Source organism: Cadophora gregata (assembly GCF_030347475.1).
Source record: "Cadophora gregata isolate MNR1 chromosome Unknown scaffold_12, whole genome shotgun sequence".
Taxonomy (NCBI): Eukaryota; Fungi; Ascomycota; class Leotiomycetes; order Helotiales; family Ploettnerulaceae; genus Cadophora; species Cadophora gregata.
Window position 1 is genome coordinate 43,290 of NW_026695935.1, and position 14,142 is coordinate 57,431.

Genomic DNA, 14,142 nt, shown 5'->3' on the forward strand with positions numbered 1-14,142 from the left:
AGTGATGATAGACTGAGGTACAGTCTGGCATTTATCTTCGAATCTTAGTTGGGCCACATCTGGGGTTGAAAGTTGTCTCCCCGCAGCCAAAAGCCGCTTACATAACACCATTGATACATCAGCGCGAACTTGCGATTAAGTTAGATTACACGTCAGCATGCGTGTGAACCACACACTGTGAAAGCGCGGGGCAGGAGCTTCATCTTCTTGCAAGCGACGCGACCATCTGGCTTTACTGCTCTTTGTCTACATATCGAAATACCAAGACGTAGCCATGGCTAATTCCAACTTAGCCCTGCTAATTGATGGTGACAACGTTTCGTCAAAGATCATCGCTGGTCTCTTGGTAGAGATCGCCAACTACGGAACCGCCAGTGTGAGGCGGATTTATGGGGACTGGACCAGTCCACAGCTCGGCCCTTGGAAGGCATGTCTTTTGAATCATTCTATAACGCCGATACAACAATTTGCGTACACGACTGGAAAGAATGCCACCGATGGCGCCATGATCATTGATGCTATGGATCTACTGTACACTGGCCGCTTCTCGGGTTTCTGTCTTGTGTCAAGCGACAGTGACTTCACGCGGCTCGCATCCCGCATTCGTGAACAGGGTGTTACTGTTTATGGCTTCGGGAACCGCAAGACAAACAATGCTTTCATTGCGGCCTGTGACAAGTTCATATACTTTGATGTACTCAATAAAGAGTCGGAAGAATTGGCGGTGCGTCCACATGTCGCCGAGTCGACGAAGCCAGAGGGCGGACCGGTGGTCATCCGAGACCAATCAATGAATAAAATACCGATCGACTCCAGAGTACGCGCTGGAATAGTCCTGGCAATCAAGAGCTCCAAGGGGTATGGCGATAATTGGGTCAATTTAGCAAATGTTGGAGCTCATCTGAACAAGATCTCACCTGACCTAAATGCGCGAAATTACGGGTACGAACGACTTCGCGAATTTGTTGAAGCAACCGGACTGGTCGATGTGAAGTTTAAACCAATGGGTGAAAGCCCGCCAGTCGCGTTGGTCCGCCTCAAGGAGGATAGGGAAGACAGACATGGTAGAGACTAAGAAATTAGATCTCCGAGATCTTGAGGTCGTCAACGAAGCACCAGTTGCTGTAGGCAAGTGGAATTATGGGATGGGCGGGGCTAGAATCCCATACTCAGATGAGATGGCAGAGGGTAAATATTTTGATCAGATCAAGCAAATAATATAGAATTGGTTATTCAATCATAAAGCGCTGTACTGTTCTGGTTCTGGGAAAGACAACACGAGCCGTTTCTGATCGACAATCTATTTCACTTAATTCCTTCAGGATATCAATCATCACAGCCCGGGTCTATAAACATCTGGTGTTGGATTGATGTCCCTTCAACTGTGCTCAGTCTCAACTGGTCCGTATCATCGCTTCATGAGGTCCGCGGCCTACACACGTTAGCAAATCCCAAATCACCTGGCCGCAACTCACCTTCTCTGCCACTGCATAGACCGTCGTCATCGTATGAGCTGCTGGTAGAATCGGCATCATACTCGCATCTACCACCCTCAGATTCTTCACTCCATACACCTTCAAGTTTTGATCTACAACTCCACCTTCCTCTCTCTTACCAAGCTTACATGTCCCAGCAGGATGAAACAAAGTAGTTGCAGAACTCCGGATATATGTCTCGACGTCTTGACTCCCAGGCAGAATCTCCGCCAGTGAGAAGCCTTTCATTGCCTTGGTACGTGCAAGTCGACGCGCAAACTCCACCCCATCCTTCAGAATTTCCACATCAAGCGGATTGCTCAAAAATCCAGGATCTGCTATCGGTGCAGTGAAAATATCCGCCGAAGAAGCCAGAACTCTCCCACGCGAGAATGGGCTTTCTAGTCCAAGGACAAAGACACCATTATTCCAGATAATCTCAAGCGAAGCACAACTTGTCAAACGTTGTGTCAACACGGCATGCTCTCGAGCATAACCGGCGGCTACACAAGCCGGAGTATCCGGAGAGAGAGTAGCACTCTGAGCAGCCGCCCGAGACTGCAATTCTGCAGATCGATTCGAAAACATTGGAAGAGGCAGGAAATGAAGGAAGTCGCCGGTGGGCGAGGTATAAGGGCCCGTTTTGTTCGTCTTGTATTGTGCTAGAGCTTGAGCAGCAACTGCTGGGTCTGAGAGATTCGGATCGGTCGAGGCGTTGATACTATTCAACACAAGCAGAAAGACATGATCGTGAAAGTTCTGACCAACGCCTGGGAGATCGACAACGGTGGGAATTTGGAGTGACGACAGATGTGAAGCTGATCCAATTCCAGAGACTTGAAGCAGCTGTGGGGTGTGGATAGCTCCAGCTGCCAAGACAGCCTCTTTCTTGACTCCGATTACCCGTCGTGGACTCGATGAGTTGCTTGCGATCTAGCACGGTTAGCGAGAACACTTTCGCAGGAAGCGACATACCTCTACTCCAGTTACTGATACATCCTGCGCTTTTTTGGTCACGAGCCGAGTAGCACTGGTTCCGGACATCAAATGTAGGTTCTTTCGCGAGCTGGCAGTGTCCCAATAGGCCTCTTCAGCAGATGATCGGGTAATAGTAACCGGATCTTGATTATGCGGACACCAGTATCCTCCAATTGCCCCACCATTTGCTTGATCCAGTGCGATCGGAATGTTCAGTTCCTTGGTAGCTTCGACGATATTTCCTGCTTGTCAGAAAAGAAATTCTCTTGAAGTGAGAGACTTACTTGTGGTAGGAAATATGAAGGGAGAGTAGCTGGCTTTCACATTGCCACTTTGTCCATGTGCAGACGGGTCGTAGGTGATGTTCCATTCTGCAGCAATGGATTTAGAAGGTGGTGTGGATTGCTCATTCTGGGAAACGTTAGCGCAATCGAATAAGTTTTGTTTTCATACCTTTTTGAAATACGGTAGCAAACCATCAAATCCCCATCCTTTATTTCCCAACGCCTCCCAGCGATCATAATCACATTTGGAGCCACGATCAAAGACCATGCGATTGAGCTTTGTTGATCCACCAACAACTTTACCCAATGGAATCGGGATTGATCGATTCCCAACAGTCTGGGTTGGAGCGTACGTCAGATTCCAGTCGTACTTTGTACCAACTGCACCACCTGCGAGACCAGGGATGGTTATAAAATTCTCATTGGCATCACTACCACGTCAGCATAAGATATCTATGAGGGCAAACAACCTACAAATCTCCAGCCTCAATCACCAGGACTGTGACGCCTGCCGAGGATCAGCCATAGTCCGATGGTTCCGAAATTCCACTTACTGGGGTTTTCGGACAGGCGGTTTGCAACTGTAAGCCCAGATGCACCTGCTCCAACAATAACGTAGTCATAGCTCTCGAGCAGCTCATCTGCCTGAGCGCAAACCTGACCTTGAAAAGGAGCGGCGTGCACGAATTGATGCGCGAGAGACAATGCAACTAAAGGCGCTATGGGCTTCATTGTAAAAGCGGAAGAGTTGTGTAAAAGAGTGTGGAAATGGCTCAGGACTCCGACCGTGAGGCACAGGTTCTGTCTTTTAAAATAGCGGCTGACCGGTTATATATCGACATTTGAACAACCAGTCCAGTCCAGAACATCCGGAATCCACGTGGGATGCCGGATGCTGATCTGGGGAGGCAAACAAGGACAGGGAAGTCTGGAGACGCAGTGCATCCTTTCATTTATCAACCTTTGATGCTACTTCATCAAACATCTTAGGCCACTTTCTCAGAGATCGGCAAATCTTCTAGAAGACAAACGATGCTCTTTTCAGTTGCCCTAGAATCACAACCCGTCTTCGCAATTAGAGCAGAAACTTTAGAAAGACCGCGATCCACAATTTCGAATTTAAGCCACGTTTACTATCGGAAAAATCCCATAATCTAGCGGCCTAAAAGTCGCTAGATAGGTGCCGTAATTAATTTGATGTCAAACTGCAGCTACAGTTGAATTGCCGAAAGCTAGTTCCAGGGATGCTCCATGTCCACGCGAAACAATCAGGAATGCAAACATCAAGCAGTGATAAGTCATCTGGTTATCGGACGAACAGTAGCTTGCAGTCTGCTGCATGTTTATATAGCCAAGTGAAAACGATAATTTTTATATTGTACCTGCATCGTGGCAGGTACACGAAAGTTGCGTTCTTAGTTCGCATCGCAACGCAATCGTGCCTCGGTAAATCTGACTTTTAAATGACAGCGGTCGAGGTACAAATCTAAACTTATTCAGATATGACAGCGTGGGGGACTACTGACAAAGTATTTCTTGGTGAGCATCACTCAAAAGTCCAGGCCACAAAATTTGTTGGTCGATGTACATTCTGGAGCTCTAGAGTCCAATGCAAAGCCATAGGCTAGAATATACTGTACCTGGCCAGCGTCAAGATTTGAGGTAGTGAAGGGCAAGTCAAGCGATCATGGAAGCAAACATCAAGTTTCAATAACTCAAGAAGTTTATGTTATTGAAAGGATTTCACTCAATTTCAAATCTTCAGGGGATTTACGTACCCTAAAGACAAAGTTTACAACGGTAAAGAACACGTGCAAACCAGTCCAATGCAGACAAGGGGGAAACAAGTCCACGGCACTTGTTGCCAACCAGTCACCAGATACAGGTATCAATACGGCAATGCCCTCCTTTGCAAGAAGCGAAAAAAGCCGAGATCTATGCCTATATCATCTCCAATCCCTCATTGACTTTCGGCCCCACATTCTTTGCTTGCACAGAGATGAATCCAGGATGTCCAACATTCACCGGCTCCCGCAATCCCTTCGCAGCTTCTTTACACTCGCCCTTGTATGCCTAGATCTGTGCTCATACGTAGACAACCACGAAACCATAGATCGCAAGCGTGAAGGCCTGGAAGCCCAGTCCCACCATCATCGTTTTTTTGCCCCGTGTTGGATTATCTGCAGAGGGAGCAAGCACTGCTCCGATTCTGCGGGTAGAGAGCAAGTTCTCATGACTTGAAGGGGTTGTTTGAATGATGATAGGATATCGGCCGAGATGAAACTTCATGCTTACCATTCTGGTGCGAGATGGCAACATTGGATGATGATACTGGATGAATCAGCTGTGCTTCTCAACAGGGCTCTTTCGCATACAGATGCTTCAAATTGAGATAGACTCCAGCAGCAAGAAATGCAGGACCGGTCGTCATGCAAATGAGTTGATAAGTGAGGCTACCCACTTCACTTAGACAGCATTCACTACGAGACGAATCCTGCTTACTAGGTCATATCAAAGGCGGCATTTCGAAGTAATATTCTCTCAATGTATCCTAGTCTGGGATCAGCCATACCATCTGAGAGAGAGGCAGCTTTACAAACAGTTTACAAACATTGTCGATCGTAAGAGCAGACAGGGAGCTCCAACATCGAGTCTTGATTACTTGAAAGATATGGGCCCCAGCTAAAAACCGATGACGTCCCATCCCCATCTCCAAATGCAGCACCACCTCTCAGATCACCACCACCGCAGTCACACATAAGAAATGAAGAACTTGCTAGGAGTCGAATTTTATCAGAACAGCCATTCCTAAACTCGACGGCACGTCAAATGTGTTTCGATTTTCTCCTAGACGGTCTGGACCATTAAACCACAAATGCAAAAAGCATAGCATTTTATGTGGAGAATGTAAAGCGACTTTCTATCATCCACAATCACCCACACCGTGACTAATTTATCACCCTCGCTACAAGAGACGGCCCAAGATCTGTTCACCTTCTTGAGCAAAAGACTCCCAGAGCAATGGCCATTCCTAGATATTATTCCATGGTTCTGAGGACTGCAGACGGCGGCATATGGTGGTTGCCTAAAAGATTCGAGAAAGTTTCTCGAGAGATCAGTGGGATCACTTCCTGTAACGTGGAGCCCCACCCCGGATGTAGTAGGCTATGGTAACAAGGCGATAGGATTTGTGACCAGACTGTGACTTTTATCGCCAACTTACCTGAGAACTGGATCTGATTGGAGTCGTGGGGCTCTGTAGCAGTGTTTGGTGATATGGGAATAATGACGTGATAATTGGCTACAAAATTCTATTAAAATTAAAGGCACACAGTAAAGGCCAACCTCGGCTGGGCACTGTAAACATCAACACTCGGCTAAATTCCACAGGCTGTTCCCTCCCAGTAGCGTCAGGGGTATTGGAAGCTAAAGGGGGTTTTCCGCTAAGTGCGGGGTCCGGAAGCCAAGTGGGGGGTTTCGTGTCTCGAGACTTCCAAGTTCTTCCCACTTTCAATCTCTCCAAGAAGCGCACATTTCTTCAATCAAAGATGGCAAACATTCACCGATATCCCCCATTCAGGGCCGAGCATTTGGGCTCTCTCCTTAGACCAAAGGAGCTCTTGCAAAAGCGTGCTGCCTTCGAGGCCAAGCAGATCAGTCGCGAGGACCTTACTCCCATTGAGAACGACTCCGTTGACAAAATCGTTAAAGTGCAACTCGATGCAGGATTCCGCGCTATTTCAGATGGCGAATACAGGTTAGTCAGTCAGGCGAAATCTTGAGCTTTGCTGACATAGCAGACGCGCTGTCTTCTGGGGAACATTCTTCGAGGAGCTCGAGGGCATGACCGAGATCAGAAACCCCGCAATCGAGATCTTCCGCCCATATGTACCCGACATTGCTGGGTTTCTCGAGAAGGGACATAAGCCTGGACAGTCATGCGTGTGCACTGGCAAGATCAGGCACAAGGGACAGAGCACATTGGTCGGTCAATTCGAGTACCTGAAGACTTTGGTCCCACAGGAAAGATGGGGGGATATCAAGATGACCATGATCGCCCCGCCGTGGTACCACTTGCGATACAAAGATGGACAGGCTTTCCCCAAGGAGGTCTACGCCAGTGATGATGAATACTTCGCGGATATTGCGAAGGCTTACAGAGCCGAATTGGATATCCTGTACGCTGCAGGAGTGAGGAATGTCCAGATTGACGATCCAAATTTTGCTTGTAAGCACCCACATACACAGAGACGACTCAATGCTGACCTTCAGACTTCTGTTCGGAGAAGATGTTGGCGGGTTGGGCGGAGGATAAATCAAATACCAAGACTCCTGACGAATTGCTCGATTCGTACATCCAGTGCTACAATGATAGCATCCGGGATCACAAGGACAAGATGCACTTTGGTCTTCATATCTGCAGAGGTACTACTCCTACCATCTTCCCCAGTCCATTCTAACGAGTTCCAGGAAACTTCATGGGCTCTCGTCACTTCTCCGAAGGCGGTTACGATCGCATCGCCATTAAGCTCTTCCAAACCCTGAATGTGTCCAGCTACTACCTCGAATACGACACCCCTCGCGCCGGGGGCTTCGAGCCTCTCCTCCACCTCCCGGCTCACAAGAATGTGATTCTGGGAGTCATCACTTCCAAGTTCCCTGAACTTGAAGACAAGGAGAAGATGAAGGAGCGTCTTTTCGCAGCTGCGGATGCCATTGCAAAGGGAGCTGGACAGACCAGAGAGCAGGCACTTGACCGCATGGGTGTCAGTCCACAGTGCGGGTTTGCGAGTCATGAGGAGGGGAACTTGCTGGAGTGGGATGATATGAAGAACAAGCTGGCTTTGGTTCGCGCCATTGCTGATGATGTGTGGCCAGGTCAGCCATAATTGGATACATATAGACATAGCATCGGAAAGTACGACGGCTGTGCCCTGGCTTCAACAGGTATATAAAAGCAGGAGCAATGACACGAATTGGTGGTACATACAGTCTACATATATCATACTTGATTCCAATATACAGAATACTTCCTCAGACATCCATAACCTCCCGGATGGTGATCCTTTCAGTGACTTCCTAATAACAGAGAATGAAGCACGGTAGGTCAAGAGTTCTCGTACTCATAGTTCCGGGGATAAAATTACGTCGTTTCCATTCAGGTATCTCAACGCGAAGCCGCGAATATGGACGGAACCAGAACGCCAGGAACCAACCGCGCAATTTTCAACGATCAAGCAGGTGAACTTGGAACTCTCAAAGTCGGAGTCGCCACTGTAGCATTTGTCCTTGTCGTATTTGTACCCGTGGACAGAAAAGCTGTGCTGCGCCGAAGGAAAAGTAGAAACCAATCCTTGACCAGAAGAATCTGAAGCTTCATTTTGAATTGTATTACAGCAAGTATACACGAATAGAAAAAACACAGATCAGAAGCATTATATTATTGTAGTTATGGGGCGGCAGTTTGTTAATATTAAAGATGTCAAGAATGACGCTTAGCATACCCCTGTCACTTTACCGAACCACTTTACGCGTGAATCCTGCAAGCGCGTCTCACGGAACGCGACTCCCCAACCTCCTCGTCGCGAATTTATATACAACACAATTTTGCTTTTAGGAACCACCCAGGAACCACGACTTCCATTCCACCTTCCACCATTACCATCCACCACATTTGCATCTCCAACATCGCTCTTGCAACAATTGTATCGCATTACTTGCATACATAGCATCACCACCATGTCTACCGCCATCAAGAGAAGGAAGTTGGCGCCAACCAGCAAGACAGTGTCAACAGGGAAATCTCGAGGACTTGGTGCCTTTACCACCGTCTCCAAGGCAAACACAGTCACCAGCACGAAAGAGATAATCGACAAGAACAACCGTGTCGACATCGCAACTGCCCCAGCGCAGATTAGCAATGACAAGAGAAAATTTGTCGAGGACGAGGAAAGCGCGCAACCCGCGACAATCTCACCAGCCAACACTCTTCCATCACGACGAACAAACCTACGATCTCCTCATACTCCCCAAAAACCAATTGTCAGCGACAGCCCACCCTCATCAATCGAAACACCCACCAAAGGCGCTCGCAACCTCCTCGACCGCTTCTGCATCTCCTCCACCACCAAAACACCCACGCGCTCCCCACTCTCCTTCAACAGCACCAGCTCCTCGCTCACCGCATCCACACCCTCCAAACGCTACCACGCACCATGTTCAGAAAACCTCCCCCTCGAACTCCTCGACCTGATAAACCTCCACGCTGCATTCCTGACCGCACTGTCTATACACTATGCCCACAACGGGACCCACTCTCCAGCCGACCTGCGCAATCTCTGTCCGGATGTCGCGCGCGCGTGGGGCAAAAGGAGAGTGATGCTAGACGATATCAGGCGCACGATTGGCGTGTTGAATACAAGTATACCAGCAGATGGAAACGACACGCGATTATCACGACTCATTCTCTCGGACTACGGACACGGGAAGATATGTATCGAGATCAAAACTTCAGCGAAGCAAGGGTGCATCGCACGGCCCGTGAACGAGGATTTACTGAATGAGATATTCGAGCGCGGATTATCCAGGGCGTGGGAAGAGAGGGAGGGGGATATGGCTGTAAAGGAGTTCATTGCAGGCTTGCCATTGGAAGCTATCACAACTTGTTCGTCGCTGGTTAAGATGTCGCCGTTACTTGCGAAGGGGCAGCGGAGATTGGAGGACTTGAAGGCTGGGATTGGGGTTAAGGAAGTTGTGAAAGTCAAGGCGGAAGTCGCTGGGCCGAAACTCACGCTCCTTGAACGGCTGCGAGCGAAACAGCTCGAAAAGTCGAATATGCCTCCTCCACCGTCGAAGGCGGACATCGCGAGGAAGGCTGCACTGGGAAGAATGGACGAGGTTGTAGCTATTTTGGTCATTCTCAGTACATCTACGTCGATTGGCCAGTCGCGGATCTCTTTCACGCTTCCGACTATTATTGGAAAACTCCGCGATTCTTTCAATACGCCAATGTCCAAGGAAGAGGCGGATACCTGTATTAGATTATTGGCATCAGAGATAGCTCCGGAGTGGGTCAAGTTGGTAAAGATGGGGAAGGTAGAGGCTCTTGTCGTGAATAGAGATGAGAGGCCTTCGGAGTTGGATATCAAAGAGCGCGTTGGACGTGCTTGAGAGTTGGATGTGCTGTATTGAGTGAGGAACGAAATGTATACCCATAGACGAGGAATGATTGTTGGATAGGAAGAGATGGACTGGATACACTGTATCACGGAGACTAGAAATCAATGAATAATGCCGAATGATCATTTTGCTCTATTCCTGCCTGGTGATTTCATAATCAAAAGCATAAGTCCATTGCTCAATTTTTCCCGTCGCACAAACCATAATCAATTCCCTCGCATTCATTCGTAAAATCATGCAAGAACCATCATCAGTTCGCCATCAACCTTCGGATAATCCCCACAACTCCATTCAATCGTCCCGAAGCCCATCCCCCACCATATCCATTCCCATCCCCATACCTACCCTCAAGCCTTCTACTTCTTCGGACCAAATCTCGGCTTTCCGATATCACTTCCTCTCAACTTAATGCCCAGAACTCTCTCCATCGCAGCAAGGATCTTCTGATCCGGGGCCGCAGAGCCTCTCTCAAAGTCGGCAACGATACTCTGCGTCGTGTTGCACTTGGTAGCCAGGTCCTTCTGGGTCATCTTTGGGTTCATCTGCTGCCGCTGGTTGGAGATGGCGGTGCCGACTTCCTTGCCAACGGTGGTGGGCTTGACGATGTCGTCGCTGCGGTCGACTTTTGTGAGGTGCTGGCCTTCGACGCCGGGTTTGGAGGCCTGTTGGGAGAGGGAGGGTTAGCTTTTGCATTCTTCTGGGGACGTGGAGAGTGTTTATGGTGGCTTGTTTGTCGGTCTTTTCAACGACTCAACATCTACCAAATCTTCATCCTCGCATCCACATCTTCTCCAATCCACAGGATCCGCTGTGATATGCGCATCCACAGCGGTACGACAGATGGGAGTAGATAGATGCAAGCTGTATTGCAGCTGAGGGGCAAAACAAAAGCAAGATCAGAAGGTGAGGACCTACAGAGTTTCCAGCGCCAAACTTCTTCTCCGTACCGATAACAGCACCACTTCTCTGGGCAGCATTGAGAGCAGACTTCCCACGGACGACGGTCTCACGCGCAGCACCGCCTCCGCGGGTCTTGCTTCCAATCTTGGTGACGGTATCCCAATCTTCAGACATGGTTGCGTATGGGGGTGTTTGTTTTGCTTTGTGGGTATGTACGGGGTTTTGTTGGTGTTGATGAAGGAGCGAGGGATATATTGTGTTTGTGGCGAAGGAGTATTTCTACTTAGTCGTGGGTGTATGGTGGTAGTGAAGATGATTGAAGTTGTTGATCAAATGGAATTCAAAAGAACAGAAGGTGAGGATGAGGCTATGACCGTAGTGGGGTGGGATTGCCGGTGCCACTCGCTCGCGCTTTGCTTGCCGTGTGAATCAGTCGCTCACCGCTTTCGCAACCACGCTAGGCTGTTTACAGTCAAGATCCCTGTACATATCGGATGGTCTTCTTGAAACTGAATGGTTGTGCTCGACCTCACTTTTGTATACCCTCGTTATCTTGATCTTTCTCGTAAATGCATTCAGCTGTCAGAGTAATGTTTAAGTTCGAGCTGTCATGATGCTTCGTTCACTCGATTGACCCACTTGTCTATTCCCATTTTGCCACTTTGAGAGCAGGTCATGGATTTGCTAGCTGGGACATGGGGATTGCTTCCTCTAGCAGGAGTGTTGCTGTTGGGAAAGTCTCTCGATGTCGTCTTACTGGTTACATTCACTCTCATCAAGAAGTGGGACGAGGTAAAAGACTTGCTATCCATCATCAATCCTGCGATTGTCACGATCACAATTCTCACCTCACTCTTCGCCCTCATTTCAGTATCCTTTATCTGGTATATCAGAACCCTCCAGCAACCTTCAACACCATGTACTGAATTCCCAGTCAAGCCGATGTTATTCCCATGTGAAACGGCTCATGTACGGATGTTTCCCACAAGTCATGGCTTCAAGTACTCTTACCTCTTGGTCGGGATCCCCGTTGGTTGGAAAGGATCAGTTGGTGGGATGATCTCCTCGGACATGGGGAAGAATTTGGAGTCATGGTACTCGAGACTGGCGTCTCTACAGCCAGGAGGTGCATGGTATACAGTCAATGGAGACGACTATTTGAAGAGAGGTCACGTGCAAGGGGGACTTGAAGGAAAGCTTCATCAGTATCTTGAGAGCGTGGTATGTGGAACATTCTCAATACCTTCACAAAATTGACCGAAATAGGGAATCGATCCCAATCAATACGCCTACGTCTATCTCCTCACAGCCGCCCGCTTCCTCGGCTATGCATCCAACCCAGTCTCAATCTGGCACCTCTACTCCGCCAGCAAAGAACTCACGGCTCTCATCCTAGAAGTAAACAACACCTTCGACGAAAAGCGGATTTACTTTCTCGAGCCCGGCCAATCCCCCATTGATCAAAATGACCCAGCCCACCGACCACGATACACAGGAACCTGGCCTAAAGACTTCTACGTCTCCGTCTTTAACTCCCGCAATGGATCTTACTCCCTCTCAGCCAGCGATCCTCTCGCCCCGCAGATGAGTATGAGTAGTACCCTCCCCATCAACACAACAATCACACTCAACAACTCCTCCTCACACGCGAAACTAGTCGCACGGGTGTACTCCACAGCCAAGGCATTGGATCCAATGACGATGTCCGTGTGGTCGAAAACGAGATTCATCGCGAGCTGGTGGTGGGTTGGTCTTGCGACGTTCCCAAGGACGGTGAGAGAGGCGTTGACTCTGTTGCTGGGGAAGAGTATGCCATGGGTGTTTAGGCCGGAGCCGAGGAGGGAGACGATTGCGAGGAAGGCGGGGGAGATGGAGGTTTGTATTGAAGGGCATTTCAGGCGGTATTTGAGGGGCCAGGCGGAGAGTTGCGATGAGGAGATTGTGTTGCGATATGTACCTGCTGGTCTGGCAGATGCGGATGCTGAGGAGGAGGTTATGAGTTCTTCTTCAGCACAACTTTCGTCTGGGACGGAAGCAACGGAGATCAGAGTCTTGACGCCATTATTCTATTCGCGACTCGTTCAGTACGGTTCCATAGCCGAAGCTTTGGCAAGCGAGAGTACACTCAGCGCCACCGTTTCTATCTCCCCGGATCTGCTCACTACTTTCCAATTCTTATCCAAATCGGACACAAAGAATTCAAATCCCAGGAAGATCGATTTCAGGCTTCTACTTCTCAACACTTTCAGGAAACGGCCAACTCCTATTCCCATTCCAGTCAAAGAGAGATCGGAAGTTCCTGCAATCCACTGGTCAGAGAAGAGCAATGCCAAAGATGAGGTAGCAAGTTTAGACGCTTTTGCTCTGTTGACAGCAAGCACCGAGGAGAAGAAAGTCTACTTCCAAGGAGTACTCAAGCTTATGCTAACTGATCGCCTGGCATTCGGCTGGATGGAGATACTAGATCTAGAGATCTTCACAGTCAGAGCCGTCGTGATGTGGGGGCTGGTGAAATTATTTCTGTGAGATGGGAAGAACATTCTGCGATCGCACATCAAGAACTATCAAAAAACCGAACATTGTGTTGAACGAGATATCGAACACCATCACCTCTTATTTTAACGAGGAATCCTGTGGAAAGCGAATGGAGGAGAATGGACGACGGCTGCCTTCCATCACCGTGTATTCTAAATAACCAGCGCTCTGGGAAAGGCCAGAAAGGATTCGACCTTCCAAAGAGGAACTCAGACGCAGCCCCAACAGCCCCTGCTCTAGTCCCGGACGGTGAAGTGGGGCTAGGAGCCTGAAGATAATCAATCCGGACGTATGCTCCCACGCTCGGCCAACACAGGAAATAACCTGATCAGTAGAGAAAGACAACGGGAAAGATTTGTAATGCGACTGTTGAAGTTTAGAGCAGGTCGCCAATGGCTGGAACAGATATACACGATAGTCAATAGAACCAAGCACAAATAAACAGTATAGATATAGATAGAAGGCCGAGGTTTGACTAGATAGAGAAATATAATCGCCTGATCCTCGTATTTAATATCCAAATTCATCCAACTACGCCATGTAAATACGCCAAGCAGAGGCAAGTCGCAGAAGATCAGGGCTAGCTAACCAGCTAAAATCTGTACTCTTTCCGGGATTTCGAGCTCGCCATAAATAAATATGCAAGTTTGAGATCTACTATACAAGGCCATGACTTTTCCAGTAGTCTAGTGGATGATTCGAGGTCTTTCTTTCCAAGTGGACAGCAAGGTATCAGCAAAATGTTGCAAACGGGAACGATCAAAAGTCGGGCACTGTCATCATGCGAGAAA

At 48.6% G+C, this 14,142-nt stretch overlaps 6 protein-coding genes across 6 annotated transcripts; 4 read left to right on the forward strand and 2 right to left on the reverse strand.

Annotated features, from left to right (window-relative positions):
• Positions 1-165: 165 nt before the first annotated feature.
• Positions 166-1,226, forward strand: ONS95_002849 (uncharacterized protein). The gene has a single exon (XM_058496129.1). It carries the CDS (start codon positions 275-277, stop codon positions 1,073-1,075), a length of 801 nt encoding a protein of 266 aa, XP_058353380.1. The 5' UTR covers positions 166-274; the 3' UTR covers positions 1,076-1,226.
• Positions 1,227-1,408: 182 nt separating this feature from the next.
• On the reverse strand, positions 1,409-4,042 carry ONS95_002850 (uncharacterized protein; the record flags this gene model as incomplete). The annotated part of the gene is made up of 7 exons (XM_058496130.1): positions 3,292-4,042; positions 3,212-3,245; positions 2,907-3,168; positions 2,738-2,864; positions 2,451-2,695; positions 1,476-2,408; positions 1,409-1,432 (listed from the first exon to the last, which is right to left on the reverse strand). The coding sequence occupies exons 1-7, from the start codon at positions 3,467-3,469 to the stop codon at positions 1,409-1,411; spliced, it is 1,803 nt and encodes a 600-aa protein (XP_058353381.1). The 5' UTR covers positions 3,470-4,042.
• A 2,071-nt stretch (positions 4,043-6,113) lies between these two features.
• On the forward strand, positions 6,114-8,162 carry ONS95_002851 (uncharacterized protein). The gene is made up of 4 exons (XM_058496131.1): positions 6,114-6,494; positions 6,538-6,965; positions 7,010-7,162; positions 7,208-8,162. The coding sequence occupies exons 1-4, from the start codon at positions 6,286-6,288 to the stop codon at positions 7,624-7,626; spliced, it is 1,209 nt and encodes a 402-aa protein (XP_058353382.1). The 5' UTR covers positions 6,114-6,285; the 3' UTR covers positions 7,627-8,162.
• Positions 8,163-8,476: 314 nt separating this feature from the next.
• Positions 8,477-9,907, forward strand: ONS95_002852 (uncharacterized protein; the record flags this gene model as incomplete). Its single annotated transcript, XM_058496132.1, has 1 exon — positions 8,477-9,907. The coding sequence occupies one exon, from the start codon at positions 8,477-8,479 to the stop codon at positions 9,905-9,907; it is 1,431 nt and encodes a 476-aa protein (XP_058353383.1).
• Positions 9,908-10,034: 127 nt separating this feature from the next.
• MBF1 (multiprotein-bridging factor 1) lies at positions 10,035-11,182 on the reverse strand. Its single transcript, XM_058496133.1, has 2 exons — positions 10,832-11,182; positions 10,035-10,578 (listed from the first exon to the last, which is right to left on the reverse strand). The coding sequence occupies exons 1-2, from the start codon at positions 10,988-10,990 to the stop codon at positions 10,273-10,275; spliced, it is 465 nt and encodes a 154-aa protein (XP_058353384.1). The 5' UTR covers positions 10,991-11,182; the 3' UTR covers positions 10,035-10,272.
• Positions 11,183-11,343: 161 nt separating this feature from the next.
• On the forward strand, positions 11,344-13,820 carry ONS95_002854 (uncharacterized protein). The gene is made up of 2 exons (XM_058496134.1): positions 11,344-12,037; positions 12,083-13,820. The coding sequence occupies exons 1-2, from the start codon at positions 11,492-11,494 to the stop codon at positions 13,340-13,342; spliced, it is 1,806 nt and encodes a 601-aa protein (XP_058353385.1). The 5' UTR covers positions 11,344-11,491; the 3' UTR covers positions 13,343-13,820.
• The last annotated feature ends 322 nt before the right edge of the window (positions 13,821-14,142 follow it).